Source organism: Notolepis coatsorum (assembly GCF_963971535.1).
Source record: "Notolepis coatsorum genome assembly, chromosome: 9".
NCBI lineage: Eukaryota > Metazoa > Chordata > Actinopteri > Aulopiformes > Paralepididae > Notolepis > Notolepis coatsorum.
In genome coordinates this window covers 32,661,025-32,679,135 of record NC_140173.1, presented here as the reverse complement: position 1 = coordinate 32,679,135, position 18,111 = coordinate 32,661,025, and the positions used below count along the sequence as shown (strand labels likewise).

The window sequence follows — 18,111 nt, the reverse complement described above, 5'->3', positions numbered from 1 at the left end:
ACATAAATAAATATGAATCTCCATATATGAAATAGAACATTTAGATAAGGTGCTACTGAGATGTTTTGGTGAGTTCTTTGTTTTTTGTGGAAGTAGCCCTTCTTAAAAATGCATGAACATTCACTGATAATTGGTCTGTAGTGGAGTCTACAAGGTCTACATTGCCGGACCTTGTAGACTGACATAATTCTGTGCATAGTTTAGTCTACACATGCTATATTTCAAATAATCAAAATCTTACTTCATTCATCTTAAACATTCTTGATTTGGGGGATTGGTAGTTCCCATGAAATCTGAAGTTGTTCAAACGACAACAGCGATCCACCTTGAATTAAATCACACCGCCGTGTTGGCTGCGTCACAGTCACAAAAGGGGCTACTTAATTCATTAATCCAATCCACTTTATTTATAGAGCACATTTAAAAACAATAAAGTTTACCAAAGTGCTGTACAAGTCCCACAACATAAGATTAAAAAAAATAAAAATAAAAATTATATATATAAAAAGAAAAGGATTATATATAAAAAGAAATTAATTAAAAAAAAATTAATTCGAAGCTTCGAATTAAAATCGAAGCTCGGCCCCGAAGCTTTGATTGCCAAAAAAAAAATCGAAGGTCAGCCCTAGACAGAAGGTTAACCCTTTACTATCGCACAACCGACGGTCGCCATCGGTTGTGTGATAGTAAAGGGTTAACCTTCTGTCGTGTGGCAGTGAAAGGGTTAACCGTTTTGGTAGTGCGGCAGTGAAAGGGTTAAAGTCTCACACCTGCCCCAGAGGCTATACACTACATCCATAACGTCTTCTATCTGCTCACTTCTATTGGTTGGATGCTTATCAAAGACTTTCAGGAAAGGTACGTTCAGTTTGTAAAGCCGGTCGTACATCATGTTGAGGTGCGTTTCTCCACGATGTCCCTGCTGTGTGTTTTGATTCAGATCACCAAGCTGCTGTTCAGCGACCAGCGCTTCGCCAAGCCGGACGGCAGCCCTGCTGGTCAGTGCACACACACACACACACACACACACACTCACACTCACACTCACACTCACACTCACACTCACACTCACACTCACACTCACACACACACACACACACTACTCTCTTTGACCGAAGAGGACATTCATATCAGACAGTCTGTGTGTGAACAAGGTGTGTGTGTGTGTGTATCTTGCATATCAGCACTCAGTAAGGCGTGTGACAAGGACCTTAGTTGACAAGTCTCCAGTATGTACTTATCCGTGGTGTGTGTGTGTGAGTACAGTATAGAGACTATTGGACCTCGATTCATACTGGATCTTTGGGGTCGAAATTCTGATATTGATATATTGGCTGGTATTCTTTTTATGTATTCTTATTATATATTTATATAATATGTAGTCCCACACCTTCTTCCACCCTCATCCATCTGTAAAGAAACTTGAAATAAAAGAAAGTGTGAGATATTAAGTGAATACTATTTGAGCTGGAACTAAACTAGTTTGCATTGCATGTTCTATTCTATATTATATTGTAAGTAGCTTAAGCTTCACTAATGAAGCATTTATCTATATTTAGGTTATATAGGTGTATTAAACTCACTGGCAAAACATCTGATGTCCTTTTTAAACCACATATTATCTACTATTTTCTTCAAGCTAGCTATGGAATTCATGCAGACAGTACGGAGTATTATGACTGAGTTATATGTAAACAATGGAGTCTGGACAGACTGTGATGACACCATTTCTAAATTACCTTAAGTATTGCTCTCTGCATTATGTTCTGTTACAAGAAAGTTAGCATATCGGCCAACATACACGCCAATACCGATAATAATTATTCATTAATTGGTCAGGCTCTCTGGACTATTTGCAGTAGTAGTACATAACTGGTACCTCGACTGACAAAGTGTGTGTGTTCTTTTTTACGTGTGTATTTGCGTGTTTCTTTAAAAAAATATATATTATCTTTTATTGGTGAAACATAGGTGGTACAGAGAAGCATAGGTTGATTATGTAAAGGATAATGTATAGCTACGAGGTCATTGTCGCAAAATAATTGACCGACACAGAGTTTTAAACGTCAGTGAAGGTCAATTATTTTGCGACAATGACCGAGTATAGGCTATACATTATCCCGCTTATTACATGGCTAACTTACTAACAATATACCTAATTCATCGACAAGACGAGATCAAATGCAGAGGCAGTTGTTCTGTGGCTCTGTCAGCCCAAATAAAGTGATTATTATTATCGGCAGCCGGCAGGTCTGTGGTCCGATTGCATGACTGAGTGCAGCTGTGCATATGCTGAGCAGCACTGATACAGTGTGTGTAGTGGGCTTGATTGGTCCAGCTGCGCACAGCGGTCATTATTGTTCGGCAGAGGTCCGTTATCGAGTAATATCGGACCTCTGACGAGCGCTATTGACCAATCACAAGCAAGCATTTCGGCAAATGTGAAAACGCCATGTAATAACAATATTTAACATATCACCATGATTCTTTATTTTGGCTTTTATGGGACATGACGAGACACGGACAGGACTGAAATTGACCAGGAACGACAAAAAACAACAAAGACAAAAAACTAAACAAAATCGAAAACAGGCAAAAAAAAAGAAATAATAATAATAATAGTAATAAATAACCAGGAAAAATATACAGTGGGGAGGAGTTTACAACAGAGTATCTGAGGTACTCACCTCAGAGAAGGAGTATTTCTTTAGGATCAGTATTTCTTTAGGATCTGTATTTGCGTGTTTCTATGTATTTTATGTACATATTACATTTTGTTTGTGGTGTATGCACCGTGTATTTGCAATCTCTGTTACAGCAGACGTATGACTATCTCATCTGACAGACCGTTTCGTGTGTGTGTGTGTGTAAGTACAAGTTGTGTATGTATATCTGCAGTCTCGATGGCATTAGACTGCTGACGGGTTCATTTTGCGCTATGAAGCCGGTGTGTGGGGGAACCTTAAGTGCGTGTGTGTGTGTGTGTGTGTGCAACCTGCTCATTCACTGTCGGGGGGGGGGGGGGGGGGGGGGGGGGTGGAGGAGCTTGGCTGCTGACGCAGCGCTGAGTATAGCTAAAGTAAGTGTGTGTGTGTGTGTGTGTGTCAGTGCCGACCAACATCTCCAGTCTGACAGCGTGTGTGTGTGTCCGCGCGTCAGTTTGTGTGTGCGTGTCCACGTGTCAGCTCGTGTGTGTGTGTCCACGTGTCAGCTCGTGTGTGTGTCCGCCTGTCAGCTTGTGTGTGTGTGTGTGTTGCGGAGCGTGGCCTGACCCCGCACAGGCGCTGGTGTGGGCACTGGTGGGAGCGATGGAGATGGTTATACATGTCATATCCCGTTAGCCCCACTGACGCCTCTGTGTGTGTGTGTGTGTGTGTGTGTGTGTGTGAGGCTGCCACTGCCGGCCGCCGCACATTCACTCACACTTCAACCTCCGTCAGCAACACACACACACACACACACACACACACACACACACACACATTGCAGAGGTTACTAGAACAATGATATAAGTACACAAAAGGACGTGGTAACTGACAAGGTGACAAATGAAATGCGTTCCCATGACGATTGCTGTATGTGTGTGTGTGTACAGAGAACATGGCCTACTTCCTGTATAACCTGATTGACGCCATGTCGGAGGTAGAGCTGCAAGGCAAGGAGGAGCAACTACGACAGTACTTCCATCAGCTCAAGGCCCAGGTACACACACACACACACACACACACACACACATACATACATACATACAGACACACACATACACACACACACATACAGACAGACACACACATGCAGAGACAAATACATACATACACGGGTACATACGTACACTGGTGCTGAATATTTGGTGACATGTACAGTTAGATCTGGGATATAAATATTTATATAATATGTATCGTTGACGATAGTATAGTAAAAATCCACATCTTTGCATAGATCCATGACAGCATAGCACACCTTCATAAATTACATTATTTTACAATATGAATATATATATATTCAAAAGCTTAAAATTACATACATACTGTACATTTTTAAGTTGACCAAAGAGGGTATTGTAAGGAAATAGAAAATGTTCTGTGAAATATCACCATGACAACTGTATTACAAGATAATGACATAAAAAGGACCTTTTCTTTTTCTTAAAATTCACAATATCACGTTTCATATCATACATCTAGTTCTCCTTTATGCACCAGAAACAACACTCTTCATACACCTAGTTCTCCTTTATGGACCAGAAACAACACTCTTCATACACCTAGTTCTCCTTTATGCACCAGAAACAACACTCTTCATACACCTAGTTCTCCTTTATGGACCAGAAACAACACTCTTCATACACCTAGTTCTCCTTTATGCACCAGAAACAACACTCTTCATACACCTAGTTCTCCTTTATGGACCAGAAACAACACTCTTCATACACCTAGTTCTCCTTTATGCACCAGAAACAACACTCTTCATACACCTAGTTCTCCTTTATGGACCAGAAACAACACTCTTCATGCACCTAGTTCTCCTTTATGCACCAGAAACAACACTCTTCATACACCTAGTTCTCCTTTATGCACCAGAAACAACACTCTTCATACACCTAGTTCTCTTTTATGGACCAGAAACAACACTCTTCATACACCTAGTTCTGCTTTATGGACCAGAAACAACACTCTTCATGCACCTAGTTCTCCTTTATGGACCAGAAACAACACTCTTCATACACCTAGTTCTGCTTTATGCACCAGAAACAACACTCTTCATACACCTAGTTCTCCTTTATGGACCAGAAACATCACTCTTCATACACCTAGTTCTCCTTTATGCACCAGAAACAACACTCTTCATACACCTAGTTCTGCTTTATGGACCAGAAACATCACTCTTCATACACCTAGTTCTCCTTTATGCACCAGAAACAACACTCTTCATACACCTAGTTCTGCTTTATGGACCAGAAACATCACTCTTCATACACCTAGTTCTGCTTTATGCACCAGAAACAACACTCTTCATACACCTAGTTCTCCTTTATGGACCAGAAACATCACTCTTCATACACCTAGTTCTCCTTTATGCACCAGAAACAACACTCTTCATACACCTAGTTCTGCTTTATGGACCAGAAACATCACTCTTCATACACCTAGTTCTCCTTTATGCACCAGAAACAACACTCTTCATACACCTAGTTCTGCTTTATGGACCAGAAACATCACTCTTCATACACCTAGTTCTGCTTTATGCACCAGAAATAACACCCTTCATACACCTAGTTCTCCTTTATGGACCAGAAACAACTCTTCATACACCTAGTTATCCTTTATGCACCAGAAACAACACTCTTCATACACCTAGTTCTCCTTTATGCACCAGAAACATCACTCTTCATACACCTAGTTCTCCTTTATGCACCAGAAACAACACTCTTCATACACCTAGTTCTCCTTTATGCACCAGAAACAACACTCTTCATGCACCTAGTTCTGCTTTATGCACCAGAAACAACACTCTTCATGCACCTAGTTCTCCTTTATGGACCAGAAACATCAGTCTTCATGCACCTAGTTCTCCTTTATGGACCAGAAACAACACTCTTCATACACCTAGTTCTCCTTTATGCACCAGAAACAACACTCTTCATGCACCTAGTTCTGCTTTATGGACCAGAAACAACACTCTTCATGCACCTAGTTCTCCTTTATGCACCAGAAACAACACTCTTCATGCACCTAGTTCTCCTTTATGGACCAGAAACATCAGTCTTCATGCACCTAGTTCTCCTTTATGGACCAGAAACAACACTCTTCATGCACCTAGTTCTCCTTTATGCACCAGAAACAACACTCTTCATGCACCTAGTTCTCCTTTATGCACCAGAAACATCACTCTTCATGCACCTAGTTCTGCTTTATGCACCAGAAACATCACTCTTCATGCACCTAGTTCTCCTTTATGCACCAGAAACATCACTCTTCATACACCTAGTTCTCCTTTATGGACCAGAAACATTACTCTTCATACACCTAGTTCTGCTTTATGGACCAGAAACAACACTCTTCATACACCTAGTTCTCCTTTATGCACCAGAAACATCAGTCTTCATGCACCTAGTTCTCCTTTATGCACCAGAAACAACACTCTTCATACACCTAGTTCTCTTTTATGCACCAGAAACATTACTCTTCATACACCTAGTTCTCCTTTATGCACCAGAAACATCACTCTTCATACACCTAGTTCTCCTTTATGCACCAGAAACATTACTCTTCATACACCTAGTTCTCCTTTATGCACCAGAAACATCACTCTTCATGCACCTAGTTCTCCTTTATGCACCAGAAACATCAGTCTTCATGCACCTAGTTCTCCTTTATGGACCAGAAACAACACTCTTCATGCACCTAGTTCTGCTTTATGGACCAGAAACATCACTCTTCATACACCTAGTTCTCCTTTATGGACCAGAAACAACACTCTTCATACACCTAGTTCTCCTTTATGCACCAGAAACATCACTCTTCATGCACCTAGTTCTCCTTTATGCACCAGAAACATCAGTCTTCATGCACCTAGTTCTCCTTTATGGACCAGAAACAACACTCTTCATGCACCTAGTTCTCCTTTATGCACCAGAAACAACACTCTTCATACACCTAGTTCTCCTTTATGCACCAGAAACAACACTCTTCATACACCTAGTTCTGCTTTATGGACCAGCAACACCACTCTTCATACACCTAGTTCTGCTTTATGCACCAGAAACAACACTCTTCATACACCTAGTTCTCCTTTATGGACCAGAAACAACACTCTTCATGCACCTAGTTCTGCTTTATGGACCAGAAACAACACTCTTCATGCACCTAGTTCTGCTTTATGGACCAGAAACAACACTCTTCATACACCTAGTTCTCCTTTATGGACCAGAAACAACACTCTTCATGCACCTAGTTCTGCTTTATGGACCAGCAACATCACTCTTCATACACCTAGTTCTCCTTTATGGACCAGAAACAACACTCTTCATACACCTAGTTCTCCTTTATGGACCAGAAACAACACTCTTCATGCACCTAGTTCTCCTTTATGCACCAGAAACATCACTCTTCATACACCTAGTTCTGCTTTATGGACCAGAAACAACACTCTTCATACACCTAGTTCTCCTTTATGGACCAGAAACAACACTCTTCATACACCTAGTTCTGCTTTATGCACCAGAAACAACACTCTTCATACACCTAGTTCTCCTTTATGCACCAGAAACAACACTCTTCATACACCTAGTTCTCCTTTATGCACCAGAAACAACACTCTTCATACACCTAGTTCTCTTTTATGCACCAGAAACAACACTATTCATACACCTAGTTCTCCTTTATGCACCAGAAACAACTCTTCATACACCTAGTTCTCCTTTATGCACCAGAAACAACACTCTTCATACACCTAGTTCTGCTTTATGGACCAGAAACAACTCTTCATACACCTAGTTATCCTTTATGCACCAGAAACAACACTCTGCATACACCTAGTTCTCTTTTATGCACCAGAAACAACACTCTTCAAACACCTAGTTCTCCTTTATGGACCAGAAATAACACTCTTCATACACCTAGTTCTCCTTTATGCACCAGAAACAACACTCTTCATACACCTAGTTTTCCTTTATGGACCAGAAACAACACTCTTCATGCACCTAGTTCTGCTTTATGGACCAGAAACAACACTCTTCATGCACCTAGTTCTGCTTTATGGACCAGCAATATCACTCTTCATACACCTAGTTCTCCTTTATGGACCAGAAACAACACTCTTCATACACCTAGTTCTCCTTTATGGACCAGAAACAACACTCTTCATGCACCTAGTTCTCCTTTATGCACCAGAAACATCACTCTTCATACACCTAGTTCTGCTTTATGGACCAGAAACAACACTCTTCATACACCTAGTTCTCCTTTATGGACCAGAAACAACACTCTTCATACACCTAGTTCTGCTTTATGCACCAGAAACAACACTCTTCATACACCTAGTTCTCCTTTATGCACCAGAAACAACACTCTTCATACACCTAGTTCTCCTTTATGCACCAGAAACAACACTCTTCATACACCTAGTTCTCTTTTATGCACCAGAAACAACACTCTTCATACACCTAGTTCTCCTTTATGCACCAGAAACAACTCTTCATACACCTAGTTCTCCTTTATGCACCAGAAACAACACTCCTCATACACCTAGTTCTGCTTTATGGACCAGAAACAACTCTTCATACACCTAGTTCTCCTTTATGCACCAGAAACAACACTCTTCATACACCTAGTTCTCTTTTATGCACCAGAAACAACACTCTTCATACACCTAGTTCTCCTTTATGCACCAGAAACAACTCTTCATACACCTAGTTCTCCTTTATGCACCAGAAACAACACTCTTCATACACCTAGTTCTGCTTTATGCACCAGAAACAACACTCTTCATACACCTAGTTCTCCTTTATGGACCAGAAACAACTCTTCATACACCTAGTTCTCCTTTATGCACCAGAAACAACACTCTTCATACACCTAGTTCTGCTTTATGCACCAGAAACAACACTCTTCATACACCTAGTTCTGCTTTATGGACCAGCAACATCACTCTTCATACACCTAGTTCTCTTTTATGCACCAGAAACAACACTCTTCATGCACCTAGTTCTCCTTTATGGACCAGAAACAACACTCTTCATGCACCTAGTTCTCCTTTATGCACCAGAAACAACACTCTTCATACACCTAGTTCTCCTTTATGGACCAGAAACATCACTCTTCATACACCTAGTTCTGCTTTATGCACCAGAAACAACACTCTTCATACACCTAGTTCTGCTTTATGCACCAGAAACAACACTCTTCATACACCTAGTTCTCTTTTATGGACCAGAAACATCACTCTTCATACACCTAGTTCTCCTTTATGCACCAGAAACATCAGTCTTCATGCACCTAGTTCTCCTTTATGGACCAGAAACAACACTCTTCATACACCTAGTTCTCCTTTATGGACCAGAAACATCACTCTTCATACACCTAGTTCTCCTTTATGCACCAGAAACAACACTCTTCATACACCTAGTTCTCCTTTATGCACCAGAAACATCACTCTTCATACGATCGTGAATACCACGATCACAACACCAGAGGGAGCTCCACAAATCATGTTAAACCCAGATTCGGCTCAAACAAGGGACTAAACACGTTTCGCAATTATGCCACATCAATGTGGAACGCCCTACCCAAAGCTGTAAAGGAATGTGAATCACTACCCACTTTCAAAAACACTCTCAAAAAACACCTAAGGGAGACTGCAACTCGAAACTGGCCCCTGTAAATGTCCGAACACAACCCCCTCCAATGTACAGTAAATTACCAGGTATGGTCTTGTCAATAATCCAATGTACAGTGTTGTTTGTACAGTTGTACAGTGTCCCCCACCCACCCTCCTACCCAACCCCCCCCCCCCACTCCTACCCAACCCCCCCCCCCCCCCCCCCCCACCCAACCACCTCCAATGTACAGTCCCCACCCACCCCCACCTACCCAATCCAATGTACAGTTTCTACGTCTAATGTATATACTTTTTTCTTTCTGGACTCTTTTTGTATCACAAACAGTACTGTAATTGCAAATCTGGTATGTCATAAATGTATAGATGTAGCAGTACTGTCTATCGGTATGTCATGTATGTCACATATGTTACGATGAATTGAAAATGGGGGACCCTGATGTAAACAAGACGAAAGTCTTTCTCTGGTCTGCATCCCCTTAACAATTGTATGTATTGAGCTGTACTGTACTGTACCCATTCTGCAATCTGTTAATAAAGTTTTCAATCAATCAATCAATCAATCAATACACCTAGTTCTCCTTTATGCACCAGAAACAACACTCTTCATACACCTAGTTCTGCTTTATGGACCAGCAACACCACTCTTCATACACCTAGTTCTCCTTTATGGACCAGAAACAACACTCTTCATGCACCTAGTTCTCCTTTTATGCACCAGAAACAACACTCTTCATACACCTAGTTCTCCTTTATGGACCAGAAACAACTCTTCATACACCTAGTTCTCCTTTATGCACCAGAAACATCACTCTTCATACACCTAGTTCTCCTTTATGCACCAGAAACAACACTCTTCATACACCTAGTTCTCCTTTATGGACCAGAAACAACACTCTTCATGCACCTAGTTCTCCTTTATGGACCAGAAACAACACTCTTCATACACCTAGTTCTGCTTTATGGACCAGAAACATCACTCTTCATACACCTAGTTCTGCTTTATGGACCAGAAACAACACTCTTCATACACCTAGTTCTGCTTTATGGACCAGAAACAACACTCTTCATGCACCTAGTTCTCCTTTATGCACCAGAAACAACACTCTTCATACACCTAGTTCTCTTTTATGCACCAGAATTAACACTCTTCATACACCTAGTTCTCCTTTATGCACCAGAAACAACTCTTCATACACCTAGTTCTCCTTTATGCACCAGAAACAACACTCTTCATACACCTGGTTCTGCTTTATGCACCAGAAACAACACTCTTCATACACCTAGTTCTCCTTTATGCACCAGAAACAACTCTTCATACACCTAGTTCTCCTTTATGCACCAGAAACAACACTCTTCATACACCTAGTTCTCTTTTATGCACCAGAAACAACACTCTTCATACACCTAGTTCTCCTTTATGCACCAGAAACAACTCTTCATGCACCTAGTTCTCCTTTATGCACCAGAAACAACACTCTTCATACACCTAGTTCTGCTTTATGCACCAGAAACAACACTCTTCATACACCTAGTTCTCCTTTATGGACCAGAAACAACTCTTCATACACCTAGTTCTCCTTTATGGACCAGAAACAACTCTTCATACACCTAGTTCTCCTTTATGCACCAGAAACAACACTCTTCATATACCTAGTTCTCCTTTATGCACCAGAAACAACACTCTTCATACACCTAGTTCTCCTTTATGGACCAGAAACAACACTCTTCATGCACCTAGTTCTCCTTTATGCACCAGAAACAACACTCTTCATACACCTAGTTCTCCTTTATGGACCAGAAACAACACTCTTCATACACCTAGTTCTCCTTTATGCACCAGAAACAACACTCTTCATACACCTAGTTCTCCTTTATGCACCAGAAACAACACTCTTCATACACCTAGTTCTCCTTTATGGACCAGAAACATCACTCTTCATACACCTAGTTCTCCTTTATGCACCAGAAACAACACTCTTCATACACCTAGTTCTGCTTTATGGACCAGCAACATCACTCTTCATACACCTAGTTCTCCTTTATGGACCAGAAACAACACTCTTCATGCACCTAGTTCTCCTTTATGCACCAGAAACAACACTCTTCATACACCTAGTTCTCCTTTATGGACCAGAAATAACTCTTCATACACCTAGTTCTCCTTTATGCACCAGAAACAACACTCTTCATACACCTAGTTCTGCTTTATGCACCAGAAACATCACTCTTCATGCACCTAGTTCTCCTTTATGCACCAGAAACAACACTCTTCATACACCTAGTTCTCCTTTATGGACCAGAAACAACACACTTCATACACCTAGTTCTCCTTTATGCACCAGAAACAACACTCTTCATACACCTAGTTCTCCTTTATGGACCAGCAACATCACTCTTCATACACCTAGTTCTCCTTTATGGACCAGCAACATCACTCTTCATACACCTAGTTCTCCTTTATGGACCAGAAACAACACTCTTCATACACCTAGTTCTCCTTTATGCAACAGAAACATCACTCTTCATACACCTAGTTCTCCTTTATGCACCAGAAACAACACTCTGCATACACCTAGTTCTCCTTTATGGACCAGAAACAACTCTTCATACACCTAGTTCTCCTTTATGCACCAGAAACAACACTCTTCATACACCTAGTTCTCCTTTATGCACCAGAAACAACACTCTTCATACACCTAGTTCTGCTTCATGCACCAGAAACATCACTCTTCATACACCTAGTTCTCCTTTATGGACCAGCAACATCACTCTTCATACACCTAGTTCTGCTTTATGCACCAGAAACAACACTCTTCATGCACCTAGTTCTCCTTTATGCACCAGAAACAACACTCTTCATACACCTAGTTCTCCTTTATGGACCAGAAACAACACTCTTCATACACCTAGTTCTGCTTTATGCACCAGAAACAACACTCTTCATGCACCTAGTTCTCCTTTATGCACCAGAAACAACACTCTTCATACACCTAGTTCTGCTTTATGGACCAGCAACATCACTCTTCATACACCTAGTTCTCCTTTATGGACCAGAAACAACACTCTTCATACACCTAGTTCTGCTTTATGGACCAGAAACAACACTCTTCATACACCTAGTTCTGCTTTATGGACCAGAAACAACACTCTTCATGCACCTAGTTCTCCTTTATGCACCAGAAACAACACTCTTCATACACCTAGTTCTCCTTTATGCACCAGAAACAACACTCTTCATACACCTAGTTCTGCTTTATGGACCAGAAACAACACTCTTCATACACCTAGTTCTGCTTTATGGACCAGAAACAACACTCTTCATACACCTAGTTCTCCTTTATGGACCAGAAACAACACTCTTCATGCACCTAGTTCTCCTTTATGCACCAGAAACAACACTCTTCATACACCTAGTTCTGCTTTATGGACCAGCAACATCACTCTTCTTTTCTTATTTCTTCCCTGTTTTTCTCCTCTAGGACATCTGCCTTCCAGGTGGTATCTGCCGCGGCATCAAGAAGCTCCTGGAGGCCTACAATGTCCCTGAGCTTGTCAAGGTAGTGGAGTTAGACACCACCAATTAGCGATGGGGCATTTGAAGGCATATCAACATTTTAATATAAAAAGATTATAATTATTATATAATAAAACATTTAGGTAAATTGTTTAACCTTTTAAGCCCTAGCCATATTTTCTGAAAGTTACTAAAAGTACATACCCAAGTAAATGGAAGATGGCTCCACTTCTAAAAGATCCATTTGCATGTTCTTGGTATCTGATTCTAGGGACATCTGTGGATCTCAGGGAATGTATTTCCAGTGTCAGGAATATTGTGTCTGTTACTATGCAGTACTGAACCATTTCAAACATGAATATACGTCACTCTAGATCAGGGATTGGCAAGGGATTGGAGGACTGGAACGTGGAACGCACCATGTAACCACTGGTCACTGAAGCCTCTTTTTGCTTTGCAGGATGTGTATCTGTTGCTGGATCCCAGTGATAAACAAGTCGACGGCTTTGACTCAGAACGTCCCAGAGGAAACGTGAGTAGTGCTCTTTTTGCATGCGTGTCTTCTTGCTGATTTCAATATATGATGCATCATTTGAAATCTTACATTATGTACTTTCATAAACTGTAAAAATCTGAAAGATTGCTGGGCTCAGTCACAAATCTGTATTTACTATAAGTTCAGCAGTTCTACGCCTCATTTGTTATAATTAACACTTTAATCGCCATGGGTTAAATTCATAATTTACCATCCCTCGCCAGCTCTATTTGTCTATGGAGAAGTTCCCCTTCTTTGCAGGGCTATAACTTTTTAAATTCTATTGCTACATTGCCATTATTATGGCCCATTCAATGTCCTATATGTATTGTTCATGGTGTAGCAACGTTAAACTTTTTCATTCACATATTCATACTAAAATATGGTCTAAAGTATAAGTATGTTTTTATCGTTTTCTGCAGCTTTCTTCAGAACGTGATTTATAGCCCTAAATGCATTATATTGATGATGAAATACAGTTTGGTAGCGATCGGCGCGAGATGAAAAATTTCAACTGGACGTACTTCTAGAATGATCTACGTATGATCTGATGATGACCGGATGGGCGGGGGATCGTTTATAATTCCGTGGGCAGCGTTAGATGATTCATCCAGAGTGGGTCATATGTTCATCATAGCAGTTTATATGGAATACGTTAGAAAATAACGCTGAATCTTACCGTATGTTCCTCGCGCCGTTGGACGATCAGCGTGGAGTAGACCGTTTTCGATTATGGGATGTTGATCCTGATGAACCATTTCCAGGTTGTATAATACTATATACGTCCAAATAACGTTGTTTATTGAGTTAGGGCGAGCGATTGATCATCCAGTGTGTTGAGATGGAGTCCGGCTACCGATCGCGAGTGCCCGGAGCACATATGGATGAGCACTTCCTGTTTGGCGCACCCCTCTTTCTTGGCCGATCTGCCGATCGGCCACCAGATGGCGCTCTCGAACCGTTAGACAGTTGAGTGGAGCTCACCAGTACATCTCAGGGCTCCGGAAAGGAAATATGATTTCGATGACAGATTTTTGAAATATTGACATCAAAGACGAGTTACGGCGTCTTCGGCAGAATGAGCATGGCTAGGAATGACGTCTTAACTCGTCCCCGGCGATCATAGTGTTAAATTGTTGTATTTGATCAGATGTAAACACACTAGGCCTGTCCCCGACTAAGGATTTGTATAGTCGACTTTGATTGGCCAAAATTTGCCGATAGTTGACTGGTAGTTTATTTTATTATTAGAATTTTTTTTGTATCATTCCATTTGGGCTGTGGGGGATGCTTAACCCATTCGGGGCCAGACCCGAGATATCCCGGGTTAACTGGCCATGCGCTGGGTGCCAAACCCGAGAAAAGCTGGGTTTTCATCGTTATTTCTTTTATTCGATATTTCCATTCATAATCCATCCACCCAGCCTGATGTTATCATTGGGAATGGGTCTGAGATCGCAAACGTCCAATACTGCCGCTTAACGCCTTGCGGCCGGTATTGCACATCATTGGAAACCCTCTGGCTTGGGCTGTGTGTCGATCTAAGAAGTTCGGTCCGGGTTTTCCTTCTCGGGCAGGAGTAATGTTTATAACATGGATTGGGGAGACTCGAGCACCGCCGGTTCATGTATTTTGGTGGATTATGTTGGCAACACGACCGACATCAATACTTGGAATGGCGATCAGATAATTGGAATATTCTTTTTGCAGTACATCATAGACAAGGTATGGGCTATATGCTATCAAACTTGCGTTGATCCGATGATTCCTTCCCTGCGATCGGAACGTGTGTCTGTAATGTACTGTGTAACGTATTCCGTTGGTGACGATCGAAGCATAGAAACCCCCCCCCCCCCCACCCTTTAATGCATGCATGATGAAACATAATACCGATAATCTAGCATTGATTTCGGATTGATTGATCAACTATATTATTAGATCCATAGCTATAATATTTAATATACGCCCACAGCGACCTCTGGCGCCCAATGTGTCAATGTCTGAAGGAGTCGACTGAAGGCTTCTTGTCCTCTGCGAAAGCATGCAATTGGTCTACTGATGGATACATCTTGATATTTGTCTAGTCTAGTGTGTTCATTAGAGGCTGAAATCCTCTTTCCTCTTTCAGTGCCTCTTTCTTAGGCAGTTAGCCTCGCTGGTATGCACGCCATTAGCGTTAGCCACGCTTCTAGGCCTCTTTGCTTTTGGAAAGAATGATAAAATAAAAAATTATATATATATATATTTTTTGTATTCGACTAAGAGGTTGGCAGTCGACTACGGCTCCTTTCGATCGATTATTCGACTAATCGGGGTCAGCCCTAAAAAACACACCATCAAAAAACCCATAGAAGTGGTCCACTAATTGTGGCATCAGGGAGTGCGTGTGTGTAACATGTCTGTGTCTCTGTGTCAGAACACTGTGTACAAGTTGGCCAAGCTGGAGGAACTGAAGGCAGCGGGGCAACCGCTGGATGGAGCTTTGAAGCACGTCCTCCAAGCACTCTGCGCTGATGAGGTACGCATAGCTCTGGGCCCTATCGGGTGTCTCAAACAAGTTATTTTTATTTCTTACCGGCTCTCTTTATTTGTTTTTTACTTCTTGCCTGCTCTCTTTCTTAGTTTTTTATTTATCGTCTGCTCGCTTTCTTAGTTTTTTATTTATTGTCTGCTCGCTTTCTTAGTTTTTTATTTATTGTCTGCTCTTTCTTAGTTTTTATTTATAGTCTGCTCGCTTTCTTAGTTTCTTCTTTATTGTCTGCTCTCTTTGTTAGTTTTTTTTTTATCGTCTGCTCGCTTTCTTAGTTTCTTCTTTATTGTCTGCTCTCTTTGTTAGTTTTTTCTTTATTGTCTGCTCTCTTCCTTAGTTTTTTCTTTATTGCCTGCTCTCTTTGTTAGTTTATTATTTCTTGTCTGCTCTCTTTCTTAGTTTTTTATTTCTTGTCTGCTCTCTTTCTTAGTTTTTTCTTTGTCTGCTCTCTTTCTTAGTTTCTTCTTTATTGTCTGCTCTCTTTTTTAGTTTTTTATCTTAGTATTTTCTTCTCATTAAGCATTGGGCTGTGCTTTGTAACATACATTTATTAGTTTGTATAACATTTTTCCAAATCAGTGTTTTCAGTTCACCTCATATCAATAATGTAATTTTTTCCAAATGATTATTTTTATTTAGATTCAACTAGCACTTTGATATTCAAATTAATATATTTCTTTCTAATTTGAATATTGAAATTTACTCTTGACAGCCCTACTGTCTACCCATCTTTCCAATCAGGAAACCCTGATGTTTTATGACTCCATGTCTCTTGTCCAATCAGAATCTTGACATTTTGTGTGTGTGTGGGGGAGGAGTGTCCAATCAGGATGTAATGTATATATATATATTGTGTGTGTGTCTGTGTGTGTGTGGTCCTATCAGAACCTGGAGCTGGCCTTGGAAGTGAAGCGGAAATATGAAGATGAGATGGTTGTCGCGGGTTACGCTACCCTCATCGGCGCCTGCTGTCGCTATAACAACGTGACCGAGGCGCTCAATCTGAAGATGGAGTTGTGAGCACACACACATACATACACACACACACACACATGTGCACATATGGTTAGGGTTATAGTGGTGACTTGCGGCCCTCTAGTGGTCAGAAAATAGTTATTGCAGCTTTAAGTGACAACAAAATGTGGTTTATGAATAGCATTATTTGTCTATTAATTTAACCACATAACGTCCAACGGCCCTCATACGCTTGTCTACCGGGTCGGGCCTGCATTTTTCGACGATCATCCAATGCAACATTCGAAAGATGAATTTGCTGCCTTTCGATCGCTACCACACTCAACCAGCTGTGTGCTTTGGGTCGTGCTTTATTGCTTTAGCAACTTCAGAATGTTACCTTTCAAAAGAGACCAGACTCATGCATGTGCTATAAGTATAAAGCTAAGCTTTGCAAAAAAAGTATGCAAATCGCTTTCGTTTTCTGCTAAATGAGGGGTAAACTTAAAGAGGTTAAATTAATATATATATCTTGTGCTGAATGCACAGTGGTGTTACTTAAGTTACTTGGACGATGTGCTGTTCTCCCATATTACTTCCGGGCACTCGGTATAGGTTCCGGCACTCTAGCTTGTCACAATACATAGCGATCCGTTGCCAATAACTCGATAAACAACATGATTTGGACATATATACTATTATACAAGCTGGAAATGGACCGGATATTTTTACATCCCATAATGGAAAACTGTCTACCCCACGCTGATCGCCCAACGGCCCGCGGAGACTGGGGTGAGTTTTATCGTGTAATATTTCCGTGTTCGACACTAACTGCTATGATGAACATTTTACCCACATTAGATGAATGGTATAACGCTGCCCACGGAATTATAAACGCCCCCTCGCCCATCCGGTCAACATCAGATGACGTGTAGTAACTTCTAGAAGTACGTCTAGTTGGAATTTTTTATATCGCGCCGATTGCTATCAAACTGTATTTGATCATCAATATAATGCATTTGGGGCTATAAATCACGTTCTGGAGAAAGCTGCAGAAAGAGATGAAAACATACTTATACTTTAGATCATATTTTAGTATGAATATGTGAATGAAAACGTTTAACGTTCATACACCCTGAACAATACATATAGGACATTGAATGAGCCCTAATAATGGCAATTTAGCAATAGAATTTAAAAAGTTATAGCCCTGCAAAGAAGGGGAACTTCTCCATAGAC

General features: G+C 40.9%; 1 protein-coding gene across 1 annotated transcript in view; it reads left to right on the top strand.

Annotated features, from left to right (window-relative positions):
• lrpprc (leucine-rich pentatricopeptide repeat containing) overlaps nt 1-18,111 on the top strand; it is a gene marked incomplete at its 3' end in the record, with an annotated part of 275,324 nt that overhangs the window by 108,232 nt on the left and 148,981 nt on the right. The window contains exons 16-21 of the mRNA XM_084321823.1: nt 941-998; nt 3,596-3,702; nt 12,819-12,896; nt 13,314-13,385; nt 15,805-15,906; nt 16,804-16,934. Of these exons, the coding sequence (XP_084177949.1) occupies nt 941-998; nt 3,596-3,702; nt 12,819-12,896; nt 13,314-13,385; nt 15,805-15,906; nt 16,804-16,934 (548 nt within the window). The remainder of the gene's footprint in view (nt 1-940; nt 999-3,595; nt 3,703-12,818; nt 12,897-13,313; nt 13,386-15,804; nt 15,907-16,803; nt 16,935-18,111) is intronic.